Raw genomic sequence first — 17,745 nt, 5'->3', positions numbered from 1 at the left:
TATCTTAGCTTCTGAAATAATGGGGATTATAGGCATATACTAATATGCCTGACTATGTTTGTGCTTCTTAAAAGGTACCACACCTGTAATAGTGAGATATATATACATATATATATGAAATGTGCTTTAGTAAAAAAATACGTCTGTTAAGCATCAGTTATAGTACTACTGGCTGTGAGTTCAATGGTACTGAATCAATAATACATATAGACATGGTGATTTTAAACGGAAGCACACATAAAACAAGGTTATATATTGATTGGCCAATAAAAATGCTGTGACCAGAGGCCTGAAGGGGGTTCACTTTGTCAACTCCTCTAGAAGCAACAGCACTGTGTTGGTTACTTTTCTCTTGCTAAGACAAAATACCTGATGCCCAAAATTACAGAAGGAAAAGATTCTTTAGCTCACAGTTTGTTGAGGTTTCAGTCCATAATCTGATGGATCCAAGACAGGGTACCTCATGGCAGAGGGTAACAATTCATGAAACCAGAAAACAGCAAAAAGCAACAAGAGTAAATAGGAAAGAGAGAAGCCTCTTTCTGTTCCTTAAATTGTATGCAGGCCAGCCACCCCAGGTTGGGTGTAGCACTAACACTCATAATCCCAACATTGCACTATGAATCAACTGCAAATTCTAGAGCCTGTCCCCATGACTGTATGAGGCTTTGTGGGGACATTCAGATACAAACTGTAGCATCCCAGCCCTGGCTCACCAAAGATTCATACACATCCTTAATGTGAAAGACATTTAATCTACCTACAAGAGTTGTCAAAGTCCTAAACAGTTTTGGCATTGCTGAAAAGTCCATGTCCAAAGTCTCCTCTGAGATTTAAAGCAAACTCTTAGCTGCAAGCCCCTGTGCAAATGAAAAGAAAGCTGAACACTTCCAACATTCAATGGCACACGATAAACATATCCACTCCAAAAGTTACAAATGGGAATACAAAGCAGTGCATCCAAAGCAAGTCCAAAACCCAGCATGGCAAATATTAAGTGCTATAGTTCCATGTGGAACATCCAAAGCAATCTGTGGCAAGTTGTGGGCTCCAAAGGGCTTGCATGGCTCCACCTGTACAGCACTGGTTGTAGCTCCCAACAGCTTCTCTCTTGGGCCCACTTTGTTCCCCTCTTTGTAGGTTTTTTCACATGATCCACTTTCCTGGCTTTTCAAATTTCTGGAGTCTCCACTGAACCTCTAGTTTCACTCTCACAGTTTCACACATTGCCCTCTCAAGGGCTCACTGGCCAGCCTCTCAGGTCCGCTTTTGAAATCAAGGTAGAAGCCTTTTAACCTCAGAACTCTTACATGCTGCATGCGCCTAAAACCGGTGCCACACAGAATGACAAGGTCTGCTGCCAGATGGAATAGTAGCCAGGTTTTCTTCTCTCTTGGCTGTAGGGGTCAAGTGCCAGAATCACTGAGTACTCTGAATCCAATTCCAAGGAACAAATTCTCTATGCCACCACCATTCTGGAACCTGGTGCTCTAAGGTTTTCTCCTCAGAGCTGCAAAAGGTAGAGTCCTGGTACTTTCTGTGATGCCCTCAGGCCATCTTTCCTATTCTCTGGTTCCTTATCAGCAGTCAAGATCTCTGCTCTATCTTTGCAGTCCACAACTTGACTGGAACTTCCCTTTTGGCCAAACTCACACTTTAATTCATCCTTCTGGGCTGTTTGCTCTTGATTCTTAACATAAATCTGGCTAAAACCTCCCCACAATAGCCATGCTACCACCTCAACATTCAACTGCCTTGAAATTTCTTCTGCCAGATTAATTAGTCTGCCTCCATTAATCTGGGTCTCAGGCAAGGTCCCTGGACACAGGCAAAATGTAGACTAACTTTTTGCCAAGCATACACTGTCTGGACTTCAGCAGCCAATGCAGTTCTTCTTCCCAACAGAAACCTCTGGAGCCTGGTCTTTACCTGACAGGATTTCTATCAGCCTTCTGGTCTTCTGAGCTCTGATCAGTCTCCCATACAGAACAGCCTAAGGTGTTCCAGCTCTACTCTTGTAGGCAACATCTTTGAACCTTTCCTAACTCTTCTCACAAGCCATTCTCAAAGGTTCTTGAATCACATGGTCAGGTATAGTTAATGATCTCACTTCTCTGGTACCAAATTCTGTGTTGGCTACTTTTCTTTTGTTGATGAGACAAATACCTCATGTCCAAAATTAAAGAAGGAAAGGTTTCTTTAACTTACAGTTTGTGGAGGTTTCAGCCTATAACTTAATGGGTGTAAGACAGGGTACCTCATGGCAGAGGGCAACAGTTCATGGAACCAGAAAACAGCAAAAGCAACAAGAGTAAAAAGCAGGGAGCACTGAGAGAAGAGTCCTTCTGTCCCTTATTTTGTAGGTAGGTCAGCCACTCTAGGTTGGATGTAGCACTCACACCCATAATCTCATGAATCAATTGCAAATTCTAGAGCCTGTTGTCATGACTGTCTGAGGCTTTGTGGGACATCCAGACACAAACCATAACAAGCACTATTTGCAAATTCAGTATTTGGGTGACTTTATAAAACATAACTGAGGCAGGATAAAATAAAAGCTGGGTAGAAGAAAGAAGAAATCTTAACTAAAAATTGTACTTTTGGGCTGGGGATTTAGCTCAGCGGCATAAGCACCTGCCTTGCAAGCAGGCGGTCGTGAGTTCGATCCCCGGTACCGATAAGGAGAAAAAGGAAAAAAAAAATGTACTTTTAAGAATGTACTTTTAAAAAATGTACTTTTAAGAAGACTGCAACTTTTGGGCCTCAGTCAAAGTTCCCCGGGAAGACTTATGTCACCATTCCTTGGGTTAAACTTAAGTTCCTTTCCTACCAGAACCCCATCACTCCCGTAATTTCTCCAGAATACTCAAAGTCCACAAATTGGCTTGAGACACTAAGAAGCAGGAGCCTGATCCTAAGATACAGAAACAGGTTGAGAGATTCCAAAGAATATTTTAATTACTTAAAAATCCGAAAGCAAAAACGAAACCACTCACACCTGTAGAATGATGTAGTACTCTTCTGGGGAATGGCCACCTTTTCCCAAGGTTTCCATTCCTTCAAGAAAGCATAGATATTCCCCGTTTCAGCAAACAATGTGCTTCATTTCTCTAAGCACTGGTACACTTTTTAATGCATCAAAAATTGCTGCCTCATAAACCCTTTCTATGCCTCTTATTAGAATGTCCTGTTATGGATTAAAAACTGGTGGCCAATTTAACACCAGCTGAATTAAATCAGCATGGTGCTGAGTGTAGATGTTTCACCTGAGGAAAGTTGCCAGCATAAATAGAGACTTGGAGAAGATAAGTGAAGCATTGTGGGTTTCTCTAAGTGTTGCTGTTTGAGCTGTTGGTTCTCCTGGAGGAGCTCATCATGACTAGCTTCCCCAGTGTGAGTTTGACCATTATCATCAGAGGAGCTCGGGACCTTGTTGGTGAGAGTGGCTGTGGTTCATTTAGGGGGAGCTCTGGTACTTACATCGAGCTTCACTTCCTGGCTCTCTAGAGGGGAAGACGTGTGCCATTTAATCTCCAGGACAAACCCATCATGCTGGCTTTTTGGCAGGTACTTGACTGTTTTTATGGTTGGAGGACCTGATTCTAATTGTTCTCTGCACAATCCCTGACTACAACATGCCTTGAAAATCTTTTTCCAAGATAGCACTCAGCAAGGCTGCATACTTACTTTATAAAGTGTGTGAAGTTCCTTATTTCAGTTTCAGGAACCTCTTAGACCCAGCCTGGTGACAATAATTAACCATAATGAGAATTGACTGGAATGCCATAAAGAACATCCCTTAATTTGACCCTTGTCCTTAAATCTGACTATCCTCTAGAAGCAAATCCCTAGAAATTAAATTGCTAGGTTGAATATGTAAGAGTATGTTTTGACAGAAATTCTCCTGTTTTTATTATTTATTCAAAACATAAAACTTCAGTGATGTGAGCATGACTTTTCTTAGTTAATAACTAAGACATTCTAGCATTAACATACAAATCTCCAGATTCCCTTCTTAACCCTGGGTCAGAAGAGTGTACACAATGCTGTCAGTGAAGCTACTGTCTCCATGCTAATCCCTATTCTGTACCCAATCATGGGTAAAAATCAAATCCCCAAACTTCCTCTTGTTAATGGTTTCAGACTTTACTTCTGTTTTTACCTGTTATATTTTCCTCTGTATTTTCTTCACTTGATATGCTACAGTCTATTTCTGCAGATTTCAAATATAAAGGGCTCTTGTTTTTCATTAGGACTTCTTCATCACCATTTATTTCCAAATTTAAAGATCCATTTTCACAACTGTTCATCTCCATTTGCCTAAAATGTTTTTTAAAAGAAAAAGTCAGAAAGTCTAGTGATTTGGTTATAGCTTGCTTGGGTAGATGTTATTTAGATGGACAGGGAAAGAGGTCACAATTACCAAATCCTTTTACCACTAAAAACAGAATTGTTAAGCTAAGTCAAACCTCACAGCCTCCCACAGACACCAAGGCAGGCATCTGCCTCAGGTGTGAAGCAGACCTATCTCAAGGCTTTGGGTCAGAAATCAAGAGCTTAATGGTTCTTCCTCTACCCTTAGCTAACTCAGTCTTCCTGCTCCCCATCAGCATCAGGAAATAGATGTTGACAGCTGTTTGACTTCCAATCAGTAATCTTACCTATCAGATTTAACACTTTGACTTTTTTAAACTTCTCTGCAGGAGGCTTTTTCTCAACACCACTAGACATTTCCATGAATTTACTTGGCAGTTAACTGCGTACAAGCCACATGCTACGGTCATCTCCTGTCTCTCAGTAATCTATCTACAAGGAAAACACCCAAGAGGACCACAACACATTCTGAGGGACCTGCCACACTTCAAGGTAATAAAAAAATCTATTTAACATTGAAGTGAAATAGCTAACTCTGTTAATGGGACAATCATAATATCTTAAATATAGGTGATTATACCTTGTCATATTAGAACAAAGGTATTTTCATCTAATAAAAATAAGGGGAAGGGTTCAAGCTACATGGCAAGTCTAGGAAAAGCATTTGCTGTTTTCTAAAAAAAGTTACATTTCAACCTAGGAATTCAAAATGTGAGAATATATAGCAGCAATAACTCAAAAGAAAAAAAATACAAAGATTTCCCTTGTAGGAATATTTAAAAAGGAGAACATTAGAAACAATCAAATTAGGAAGAATCCTTATAATAAGCAAATAACAGAATATCAGCAATTTGAAAGAACAAAATATTAGGACATATAGAAATGCCTATGTAACATAACATATGTAGCCAAGTCAACAATTACTTTTTTTGCGTGTGTGGTGCTGAGGATCAGACCTCGGGTCTCATGGATGCTAGGCAAATGGTCCAGCACTGAGTAACATTAACATTTCTCAGCCCAGCATGTACTATTTTTTTTAAATTGCAAGTATATTTAGAGGAATAGAAATAGTTTATTTTGATATAAAACTATTCTTTCATCCTATGAAGCTATTTGAGATTTTTATTTCTAGACAAAACAGAACAGCACTGCTGCTTTTTCTTGATAAATACACTGAAGTTAATACTCAGCTCCTACATAAGAAATTCTAAATCTTCATTAACTCTAGAGATGGAAGGTACTAGATGTTATCGGTGAGAGCTACATCCTAAGGCAAATGCCAAAGTTTTCCTATTAGTATTGAATCAAGGTCTGTATTATTTTAGACTTACCTGAAACAGGAAAGTCAGATACTGTTTCTTTCTAGTACCACCTCAAATCATGAGAAAAACCACCTTACGATCAAAATTTCAGCCCCTCATCATTAAACAAGGAATAAGTATATGCATATTTTTTTTTTGAAAAAAGAAAACCAAAAAAATTTACCATACCTTTCTAGTGAATTGTGTATTGGTACAACAGGATGTTTCATCTTTAAAAGAAGCAAGGAAATGAAAGTTAAACATCCAGAAAAAAAGCATTACTCTGAATTTTATCTATATATGAGAGAGGTAAATGTTCCTGTAATATATACTATTTCACTCAATAAACAATTTTATTCATTTATTTATTTACTTGTGTATCAGGGATTGAACTCATGACCTTGAATTTGCCAAGCAGGCACTTATGCCATCGAGCTAAACCCCCAGCCCCAATAAACAATTTTAAGTCATCCCAAAGTAGAGTCATTGGTCCCAATTTCCCTTTCTCATTAAATCAAATAAAGGTACCCAAATTTCCTTTTTTTTTTTTTTGTCTTTTTCCTTTTTATCGGTACCAGGGATCGAACTCATGACTGCCTGCTTGCCAGGCAGGCGCTTAGGCCACTGAGCTAAACCCCCAGCCCCAAAGGTACCCAAATTTCTAAGGGGGAGGAAGATGACCTTTGAAGGATCTAATTACCATAGCCAAACTCTTGATGATAGCTTTCTTTGTAATTTAGTTATGCTTATTAAAGATTAATAGATAGGAAACCAAGATCCAGGTATTATACAGACATGAGAGAGGTATGGTAAACACTACAGTGTTCCTGCCTTTAAACTAATTTCAATAAAGAATAGGGCTAAAACAGAACAATGTATATGAGGAAGCTCCTAGTTCAATCTAAAGATGTAGAGAAAATATGAACAGAGGATGAATAGCAGATAACCTAGGAAAGAGCTCAGATGGGCATTCTTGGCACTGGGTTATACTATAACAAAGAGGGTATGTGTGGGAGGAGAATGACACATTAATATATTCAAGTCAAGTAATATTAGAGAAAGAAGCCGGTGATAAGAGGAGCTAAAATGTCTTAAAGTATATGCAATGAGAGGACCACTTTACAGTTAAAAGTGATCCAATTTATATTACAGTAACATAAATATTGTTTGCTGCCAGCTTAAAGATAACTAGTTAGAAGGCCACCACAACTGTAGGCTAAATTTCTTGAACAAGGAAGTTAGAAAGAAAAGGCTATATTAGAGATATAGGTAGATAGTCAAACTGCCAAAATAGTTCACTAGATATAGAAGATTGAAATCTGATATAAAAATGGACATAAAGTGAAGTCCATTAAAAAATGTCTTCATCAATCATCAACACTATATCTTTAGACTTTTCAGCTTTTCATTGTACCTTTGTTATGGTTACATCTAAAATGTTCGCCCAAAGTAAGAGGGGTTCAGAAGGTAACTGAATCATGGGAGTGTTATACTACTCTTGGATTAATACACTGGTGAGTTCCTAGTTGAGTGTGCTATTAGGTGGTGGGACCCAGTTGAAAGAAGTAGGCTATTGGAGGCATGCCTTTTAAGTATATGTTTTTTTTGCTTCCCTTTTTTCTCTATTTCCTGGCAGCCATGGAGTGAGCAGCTTTATTCTGGCAATCTCTTCTGCGTTGCCATTTCTTCTGCGTTGCCATGAATGAAACCATCTGGAACTATAAGCCAAATACACCTCGCCTCTGTTAAGTCACAAGTGTTAGATATTTGTCTCAGCAACAGAAAAACTAACTAAATTAACCCTGTTGCAGACAAACTGGGCTGCTCTTCTTACTTTGCTTGACTTGACCATAGCCAGCTGTGGTGATCCTGGGGGAGTGCGATAAAGCAGGTCAGAGGTGAAGGCTGCATTGGCAATCTGCATGCACTCTTCCAAAGTCTTTAGAAAAGTATTACAAGTTGATTTCAGCAGAGTACCCACATCGATTCCCTCCTACAAAAAACAGACAACAACAAAACAGAATGGAAGACATTTCTTTCATTGTTAGTCTTTTAAGGCTTTTTATCCACAAATTACTAACAATATCCTGTATTCAACTGTATTGCTGGACAAATAGGAAAAAAAAAATAGAATTAGACCTATTTACCACTTACCATGCACAATGCTCGTCTCAATCTGACCCTTTACATTTTCCAATTTAAATTCACTGCGGCTAAAGGGAACAACACTGTGAGACCATTGTGCCAGGTTCTGGGCACTAAATTCATGTGAAGCTACAGAAACTGCACAACATTTGCTTTCAGTATGGAATACTAAGGGGTAGAACAGCTGGAATTCCTTTGAACAATGAATTGATTTTTTTTCCTGTTACTAATAGTTTATTTGTTTATATTCTGACTAGAGAGTGAAAAACACACTAGTGGTCTCTTACATTTTTTTCATTTCATATTTCTAACACCCCCAGGTGACAGACTACACTTTTCATTAATAAGTTTCCACAGCTCTTGCTACATGCACTTTCCTTCCTGAATTAAAGATTGCTGCGGTCACATCTTCTCTTTTTCTACTCAGCACCACAGATATTCTAGCCTGGGTAATGTGCAGAGCCAGGGTGCAGCTCGCCTGTTCACTGCAAGATGTTAAGCAGCATCTTGTGGCTTCTACCCACTAGATGTCAACAGCATTCCCTCAATTACGACAACCAAAAATGTTTCCAGACACTACCAAATGTCTTTTGGGGGTACAGGTGCTCTAAGTGGGCAATAACTGCTCTAGACTTTGCAAGAATAGAGCTGATGCTTTAGTTCTTACCTGCCCCAACCCATAAGCAGTGATTACACACAACACGAACAAATGAGTAAGAGAGTCCAAAAGGAAGTACATAAATGAAAGTCAGTTAAATCACCTTCATAAGACCTCTAACCATATAAACTACTAGTAGCATGGTATTCTATTACCTAAAAAAAAAAAAAGAATTAAAACATTAAGTATAATTGGCGCATTCTTCATATTGTAGATATTCATCAGGTTATAACTTCTTTGAAAGCACAGCATAGACAGGTTTTTTTTTTGTACTCGGGATTGAACGACATTCTCTGCTTAATGTAAACCAGTCAATACACAGCTTAATACCATAGAGATCCTTAAATGTGTTTTAGGGTGAGTGAATAACAATTTTATCAATAAATGTTAAAAATCACAATTCTTGTTGATTAAGAATAAAGCTATGTCTCCATCTCTGAAAACACATATCTACTCCAAAAGCACAACAATTACTACGGTCAAATAAAACACAGTCAATCTCACCAAAGGTAACAGATAAATACTATTGGCAGACACACCATTAACACTTTATAATCACACCTAGGAAACAGTTTTGTAAAACAAGTAAGACTGTATTTTTAAAAAGTGGTACAAACAGCCAAGTGAGGTAGTGTATGCCTATAATCCTAGTTACTTGGCAGACAGAGGCAGGAGGATGACAAGCTTAAAAAATAAAAAGGGAAGGGCCCAGGATTTAGCTCTGTGGCATAAGCACCTGCCTGGCAAGCATGAGGTCGTGAATTCAATCCCTGGTACAAGAAAAAAAAGAAAAGAAAAGAAAAGAAATTTATTATAAAAAATAAAAAGGGGGAGGTATAACTTAGTGCAAAGGCCTGGATTCAATTCCCTATATTGACCACTCCCCACAAAAAAGTGATGTAAACAGGGAGAAATGTAATTTAGTATGTTAGTACTAAGTTCCAAATGTTATCAATTAATCCTGAATTCACTTCAGGAAGGAAAATGTATGCTTCCACATGCTGCAATGCACACATTTCTTTTCTTTGTAAAGTTTTGTTTACTTTTTCTTCTAAAAATATAGCAAATTCTATTATAGTCAGGATTTCTGTAAGAATAATAGTACCTATAAACAATCCAGTGTTACTTTTTGAGGTACAATGTCAATACTATTACTAAAGTATTTTACCTCAGAATTAGAGACACCAGTTGTGGTCACTTCTTTTGTTTTATCTACTTGCTGAACAAGGAGGTCACAGTAGAGTCTTAATTCTGACATTTTGGTTTTCAAGTTTTCGGTGTTTTCAGCAAATTCTGAATAACAAAATTATAGTAATGCTGTTAGCAGGAGAAATAATCAATCTTCTTATAATGCACAGAAGTGGAATATATGACATAGGTTTATAGTATGTGTTAAAGATTTGATAAAGATGAGGGGGAAGAAGGGCAGGAAAAGGGTATTTCCAGTCTCTTGAAGTAAAACACACTGCTTCTCAAGATAACATACTGAATAATCACCAGTTCAGGAAGAGGTAAGAACATTTCATCTGGATCTCCTATCAAAACTGGCAGCACACAGGATTCAGCGATCTGGTCTCAATTCGGCTACACTGAATTTTAAGATGAGATCAGATTGATCTATCTCCTAGTGCATGGCTCACACCTGGGAAACAGTGTTCTGTCATATCTAATCACCATCAAGAACACAGCTTCTTATTTTGGCTGAGGACTGGTTTAGCATACTGCCTGTCAAGGCTAATGGCCCCTAGCCACTAACAGGAAGGTGCTCCAGTCCCCCTGGTGCTGCAGGCTCAAATACAATTACTATCACTCCTGCTTCTTCTCCATGAAAATACTGTACTAACATACTGTATTAACATCTGCTCAGAGTCAAAGCTGATGGCTTCTATGATTTTTCCCGCTTAAAAACAACCAATGAAGATGTCATTTTACTGAGTCCACCTGAAGAGACAAAAATCTACCACAACGGCCATGAGAAATGTTCCCAGGAACAGTCTCCTTCCATCTCACCCTTTCCTTTGCCCACACATTCTCTTCAGTTGCACATATAGAACTGTGGTGTTGGCAACGCAACAGGTAGGGCCCATACAGTAAGCCCTGGCATTTTTGCCCCAATCCAATGAGAAAATTGTGCCATGGTTGTCAGAAGACCTAATGATATCAAGTTAATACTTGCAGTAGCAACCTGACATGAAGTATTCATCCCACCTAAGAGAAAGGAAAGGGAAAACAAGGTAGTACTACCAAAAATACACTGGCCCAAGGTTTCTCTGGCTTAGCTACTCTTTGCCAAAGTCTGTGCCTAACTGGGTACCAGTATTAGGTGTCTGACTAGACACTATACCCTTCCTCCCATGTTTTCACTATTCCTCACAGTTATCCCTCCAAAGTAAGCATTACCACCTCTTTTTCAAAGGTGAGGTAACTACAGCTCAGAAAATTTAAGTGACCTCTGCCAAAGTCACAGAGTCAATAAACTACAAAGCCATTATGTGGACCCACTTGTGTCTGGCTGTACTATGCTATGCTAAGAAGGTAGAATTACTATGGACCCTACTATAAGCTCTACACAGCATGCAAATGATACAAAAAGCATGGTAGGTGTCAGAGACAACATAAGGCAAAACAAACAAACAAACAAAAAAGGGAACGTAGATATGTCAATGGGTGATTCCCAAGGCTCCCAGAGGAGAAGACAATCAATACTTACCTTTCTCCTTCTGAGTCCTACTGTCTGTCAGGCAAGCCTTGGCTGACCCCAGAGCTACCAGCCACCGCTGTCTCTCAGCCACACTTCTGGCCTTTAGGTAGAAATACTGTTCCCCAGGGATTATGAGGTCCATGCGGGTATTATCTACAGAATGAACTGGGCAAGGCAGAGTGAGGTCAGAGACCTAGAAGCACTCTGAACAGCCTTCACCCCATTCAACTTCTTGACCTTAACTAGTGCCAGTTTCTGAAAGCTTCTTCTCAGACAGGAAAGGTCAGCCCTTATGACTTCTAGTTCACAAAAAGTTCTGTTTACTTATCTTTTCCTGCACAGTTCTGTTGATCAAAAAAGGAAACCCTTTTAACTGACTCCAAGACATTACCAGTCTTTAACCCAAAACACAATCACTCAATTTAATCATCTGTCAGAATAGAGAAGGAACCTCTTTTTGGCTGTGTGTGTATAAAATATGTTATTCTGATGTCAAATAGGCTTGCATGTTCTGATGGTTTGGATTTGCCCCAGTCCAAAGAAAAAGCTGAAACCTTCTAAGGTGTTATTACTCCCTAATACAGCGATGTTAAGTGGTGGTAGTATGTTTATGAGGGAGAACAGTGTGGGAGTCACTGGCAGCACTGTCTTCAGGGAATTAGTGTAGTTCTTTACCATAGAAGAACAAGAACCACCTTTTTTGTACTCTCTGGCTTCTAGTTTTATCATGTAATTTCTCTCTCACACACAAGCTTCCACTGTGATGCCATTTTCCTTGATATGACATACCCAATGGACCTTCACTGGAGCTAGCACCATGCTACTTAGAATTTGAACCTCCAAAACCGTTAGCTACAGAAAGCTCTTTTCTTTATATTTTATCTAGCTTCAAGTATTTGACAGTAGCAATGGAAAGTGGCCTAATATGCATGCCAATAAACAAGAATACATTCTTCATCTTTTGGGGAGTTATTGGGAAGCAATCAAGGATGCACTATTTTTCTTCTCTTAGTTCCCCTGACAAGTCAGACCAAAGTACAAAAATTTCCTAAAAACTCTTTAGGAGAAGAAATAAGCAAACTACATTCTCCTTCATTCATATACTCATTTCATCTGTTTTTTCTGGGTTATACCTCTGAATGTCTCAAGATTCTAAAACCAAGAAGACTATTTTAAGTCTGTCAGAATTCTGCTTATTTTGTTTTGAGTGTGTGAATATGTCTGACCTGATTTAAACCACGAACATTTGGTGCTGCAGTAATGCTTAAAACTTTGTCCATAGCTACTGGGTCCAGGTGCGTAGGTAACTAAAGAATGAGTACTATGAGTAGGGAAGCACACTGTTCTTGTTCATCTGGACCACTTCTTAAACCATCTCCTTATGAAAGCTGGTTCCAGTAGTATGTTGTATTTGCAAGGCTTTCTGGTGAGCCTTGTATGACACTGTGTAATTTAACCTATACTGTAGGAACAGCAGAGAAAGGCACAGAGAGGCTAGTGCCTTTTTATTTTTTTCAGAGAAAAAGAAAAATAAAACCTGCAAGTTGTTTGGTTTCTTACCTTGAATTTCACAGACTGCCATTTGGATGCTCCCTTTGCAACCTTTCCAGGCATCTTCAGGAGAATCATAATAGGATAATATTCCTCCACACAGAAGGAACCATCGAGGCTGCCACCCTGAAGACAGAAGCGAGAGCATCATTGCAATTATTACCAGCATGTGAGATGCCTGCCAGGACACAGAAACTAGGCCCAAATAAGAGGTGATACCAAGTCTCAGTTGCAAGGAGCTTTTTATTGCAAGGGAAATTCTAGAGAAGGAGACAGGTTAGGAAACAACTTATTTGTTTGATCCTATTTTTATAAAATTAAATACTAGAGGCATAGAACATGAAGTACAGTACTCTGGAAGGATCAAGAACAAGCATGGATAATGATTCTAAAAAGTAATAGAATGTATAGATAATTTTATTCTCTTTTCCTAATATAGTAATAGTAATCTGTGATTTTTAATTTTTCTAAAACAAATGGTTATTTGTATCATAAACACTGTTTTATACATATACCCTCCTCTCTGGATTAAGAAAAAAAATCTCAGAAATTTAGAAATAGACAACAAACATTACAATGCCCTTTCAACAAAAGTTATACAACTAGTGTCACAGGACTTTTAGGAAAAGGTAACTTTGTTTCACTTACTATTTAGTATTGATTCATCAAAAGAGTGATTTTAAAACATTCAAAGTTTAATTCCATTCATTCAATATTGGAGAGTTCAGGAGACAAACCATATACAGTAGACATACATTTTATCCAGTCTCCTATGATAACCTATATTCCAGTCAAATCAACCTTATTTTCTGGATTTCAAGCTAGATTTTCATAAAATGTCATCCCTGACTATCTTTGAACAAGTTTCTTCCATCAGGCACAGTTTGTTTTTCCTTTCTCTGAAGTGCTATAGTCATTTGGGGATTCATTTCTCTCATGAGATTCTGCTGTCGTTAAAGCAGCCAGAGAAAAAGACACTGGGGGAGGCGGGCCCCAGATTGTGCTGGTATACTCATTTGATGGGCTGCTGAGGAAAGCTTCACACGATCTAATTGATACCGACATGGAATCAATTTACTATGTTCTCTGGGGAGATTACTGTACTTCTCGGGGCACCTCTGGAATAAGATTATGCTAGAGAAACTATGCTTGTAATTAGAAAGCCGAACTGTCAGCACTAAATTTGAGCAAGGGAGTTAGGCGGGAAGGCAATATGTTGCTTCCATCACTTTATCAGAGTCTATTTTTCTAGAAACCAGATTACTTAGGACTGCCAGGTATAATGTCTCTCACTTCCTTAAAACTAAATTACTGAGAACATCCCAGTATCAACTCTCCAATAATACCTAAACTGAAACATCCTGCTTGCTATACAATCCTCTCATCAAAGATAAATCTTTCCACAAACTATGTATTTATGATTCTCCAGTTACACTTTATATTGAATACTTCTTTCCCAGGGACTCAGATTCTTTGCAAAATGTCAGGATATGTATGGTTATAATCTCTACATCCACCCAAGTCAATTTTTAGCAGACAGATCTCTTCAAATGAATGTATACATTTTTATTTCAGAAGGCAATGTTTACTGATCTTGGTTTCAAATTCTACAGAAGGCCACCCTTTATGCAGCAAAATATTGCAACCTGGGAAACCCAATCGATCATCAGGCTATGTTCTTTATCGAACATAGTCTCTTAGAATCAGACACTACGGATTAGGTTTAAGCCCTTTGCTTGCGAATCTGATTATTTGTACTCAGGCCAACATCTCTTACTGCAACAAAAGATTCAATATTTTAGAATAGGAAATGGAAGAAGTCATTGAAATCACCTACTCAGATCAATCCATTTTACAGACAAAGAAATCTATCCTAGGGTACACAGGCTGCATATAGTGGAGCTAGGAAGAAAGTTATGTCTTTCTACACTGTTCCATTTTGGCACCAAAATGCCGATCTCTGCCCCTCTGAAACAGCTATCTTGGTATTAGAATAGTAACATCTTTTGAGGTAGAGCTTATTCCCTACCCTTACTGGTATGAACACTCCCAAACCTATCTTTGTGTAGGCATCCTCAATTACTACAGTTGATCAAATTTAGGATCCAATTGTATTAGCATTCTTCTGAGAATCAACAGGATATATGTATACACACATACAGAAATGTACTATAAAAAACTACTTCAGATGATTCTATGTAGGTTAAGTCCCAAGATCTACAATTAGCAAACTAAAGACCCAGAAAAGCATACGTTACAAGTTTCAGTGAAGGTCAATGTCCCAGTTCAAGGCAGCTGGGCAAGAGGAACTAGTTTGTTCTTTGCCTTGTTAGATTCTAGTCCTCAACTGAAGGACAAGACCCATGAACATTAGAACTATCTACTCTGTCTTCTGATTCAAATGTTAATCTCATCCAGAATAATGTTTGGTCAAATGTCTGGGTGCTTGTACTTGTATTTGTCAGGTTTCCACTTCTGTACAATACTTGAAATAAATCAAAAAGGTTTAATTTAGCTTATTGTTTCAGAGGTTTCTGTCCAAGGTCACTTGATCCCACTGCCTTTGGACCTTTCGTGAGGCAGCAAATCACACTGCAGAACTTGAGATGGAACATGTTCACTTCATGGTAGCTGGGAAGCAGGAAACATGGAGAAACCAGCATTCTGGTATTTCCTGCATGGGCACCTCCCCAAATGACCTAAATTCAGCCTACCAGGCCTCCTTTATTAAAGGTTCCATCATCATCCAGACTATAGCAGCATCCTGTGACACATATTTATGATCATATCATCAATTGTAAGACATAACCATTATTTTCTGTAATACAATGTTATAGTTTAAATATGAATTACTCATGTATGGAGGACATAATCCTTAACATGGCAGTATTCAGAGGTGAGGTCTGGGAATAATGACTGATGAGTTCAGAGCTGAATGGGATAGTCAAAGGCTGATCTAGTAGGAGAAAGTAAATCATGGAGTCGGGATAGAGGGGTGCCTTTAAAGAGTGTATTTGGTCCCTGGCTCTTTCCTCTCTGGTTCTTCCCCTGCTCTCTGCTTCTGGCTGTCATGAATGAGCACCTGTCCTTTTCCAAGCCGCTTCACCATGATGTTTCTGCCTTGGAGTCAGCTGCGCATGAAACTATGAGCCAAAATAATCCTCTGAAATGAGTTATAACAGGTTCTGTATTTACCGAGAAGTTTTAATTACACCGAGAAGTTTAGTATTTATTATTTTATTCTATAACTTGGAACAACAGAAACAATGACCAAGAAAAGTCTTTTAAGCATAAACTTTCTCAAGTTGCAAAAGGTACATTAAGAGATCACAGAAGTTTCATTTTCATTAGATGAAAATGTAGATGAAAAGTTCAGGTTAGTAGTGAGGCACACTGATCTGTAATTTTCAGTACTGAGAAAATGGGGTATAGTAGGAGAAAAGAGGCATGGATGATAAAAAGGACATTATTTCCTCTTTTAAAAGAATCCGTAGTTACTTGGAAATGATGAGAATACTCAAGGAAACAAAAGGACAGATGAAAACTGTGGGTCTGTAATGCCATTGCTTCCTTACAGTGCCACAGATTAATCTTCCTGTGCAACCCTCACCTTCTCTTTTTGCTATCACTTCCAAGAAATGGAATGTGGTGTTAGCCAAACTCCCTGCTTGAAGAATTAGACAAGAAACTTATTGAGCAGAAAGAATTTTTTTAGTTTGTATCAGTTACTGCTTCTAGAAGTGGCACATAAAAAGAGAAGAAAATATGTGTAAATGGCAATTCATAGTCTTGGATTATTTCAGTATGTATTTGACATTTACTTTTGGCAATTCAGCAAACATCCTGTACATTTTCATTACTGAAAACCTCCTTCTCACACTTCATCCACGTAATCTGGATAGGCTAATCAGCTCCAAGCAGGCATGTGATTCAGGCCCACATGGAGCTGCATATAACCTGTCCTTAAAAACAGTTGCAAAATGGGCAAGTGGCCCAAGCAGAGATAATTCAAGGATTTTGCTAGAACTAGGAAAAAGAGAACTGGAGAACTTTTTCTTTCTTTCTTTTTTTGTCTTAAAGATGCCTGGCAATAGGTCCTAGGAGCCATTTCACCATCACATGACACTTAAACATAATTTTCACATAAATGGAAAAGGGAACTGGAAAATTTGAAGGACAAAGAAAGAAAAGGTCAAATCTGGACCACAAGATTTGAACTGTTTAATCAGGATGTGTCACAACTGAACATAAGACACTCAACGGACTTTTCAGTTAAATGAACTAATAAACCCTCCATTTAATTCAAGCCTGTCTGCACTGTTCTTCCCCCCAACAAGAGTTCTTAATTATCATGTGATCATCTCTAAACGCATAAAAAGTAATTGACAAAATCTAACACTTGGTCATCATAAAAACAAATAACAGAAAGGAACTACCACAGTCTTACTAAGGCATGTAAAAAATCTCCACAACTAACATATATAATGGTAAAAGACAGGATGCTTTTCTCCAAAGATCAAGAAGACAAGAATGTTTGCTGTCAGCACTTCTAAACGTTACACTGGAGCCAGGTATGCTGGTGAATGCCTGTACTTCCAGCACTTCCAGCAATTAGGAGGATGAGGTGACATGATTGCCACAAGTTTGAGACCAACCCAGGCTGGCTACACAGTGAGTTTAATGCCAATCTGAATTATATACCAAGACTCCATCTCAAAAACAACAAACAAAAACGCCATTACAGTATACTGGAGGTGGTAGCCAGGGCAAGAAAATGAAAAGGCATCCAGACTAAAAAGGCAGATATAAATCTAGTTCTATTCGCATATAAATTATACAACAAAATCTTTAGAATAAAATATAAACGTAAGTTGCATTCCAGTACAGTTACAACAAACAACCTAAAATACTTTATGAAAATAAATCTAGTAGCAACACTAAAAGAATAAACTACTTAGAAGAAAATTAATGAAAGTTGATTTCATATATTTTGAAAGTAAAAATACATAAAAAGA

The 17,745-nt window shown here is 38.3% G+C and overlaps 1 protein-coding gene and 1 long non-coding RNA gene across 10 annotated transcripts in view; one reads left to right on the top strand and one right to left on the bottom strand.

Annotated features, from left to right (window-relative positions):
• Positions 1-17,745, bottom strand: part of Plekha8 (pleckstrin homology domain containing A8) — a 97,328-nt gene that overhangs the window by 62,848 nt on the left and 16,735 nt on the right. For all 9 annotated transcript variants that reach the window (XM_063240063.1, XM_063240072.1, XM_023564273.2 and 6 more), the window contains exons 2-7: positions 12,740-12,856; positions 11,189-11,344; positions 9,647-9,771; positions 7,510-7,668; positions 5,865-5,905; positions 4,163-4,320 (exon numbers count right to left, since the gene is read on the bottom strand). In XM_063240063.1, coding sequence (XP_063096133.1) covers positions 4,163-4,320; positions 5,865-5,905; positions 7,510-7,668; positions 9,647-9,771; positions 11,189-11,344; positions 12,740-12,856 — 756 coding nt within the window. The remainder of the gene's footprint in view (positions 1-4,162; positions 4,321-5,864; positions 5,906-7,509; positions 7,669-9,646; positions 9,772-11,188; positions 11,345-12,739; positions 12,857-17,745) is intronic.
• On the top strand, positions 3,190-7,510 carry LOC134474005 (uncharacterized). The gene is made up of 3 exons (XR_010044535.1): positions 3,190-3,567; positions 4,704-4,866; positions 7,312-7,510. It is a non-coding gene; the product is annotated as an uncharacterized LOC134474005 (long non-coding RNA).

This window comes from Cavia porcellus, unplaced genomic scaffold, assembly GCF_034190915.1.
Source record: "Cavia porcellus strain 051 isolate PalLab524CR breed Dunkin Hartley unplaced genomic scaffold, mCavPor4.1 scaffold_2, whole genome shotgun sequence".
NCBI lineage: Eukaryota > Metazoa > Chordata > Mammalia > Rodentia > Caviidae > Cavia > Cavia porcellus.
The sequence above is the reverse complement of the archived record's forward strand: the minus strand, read 5'-3'. Positions and strand labels throughout refer to the sequence as shown.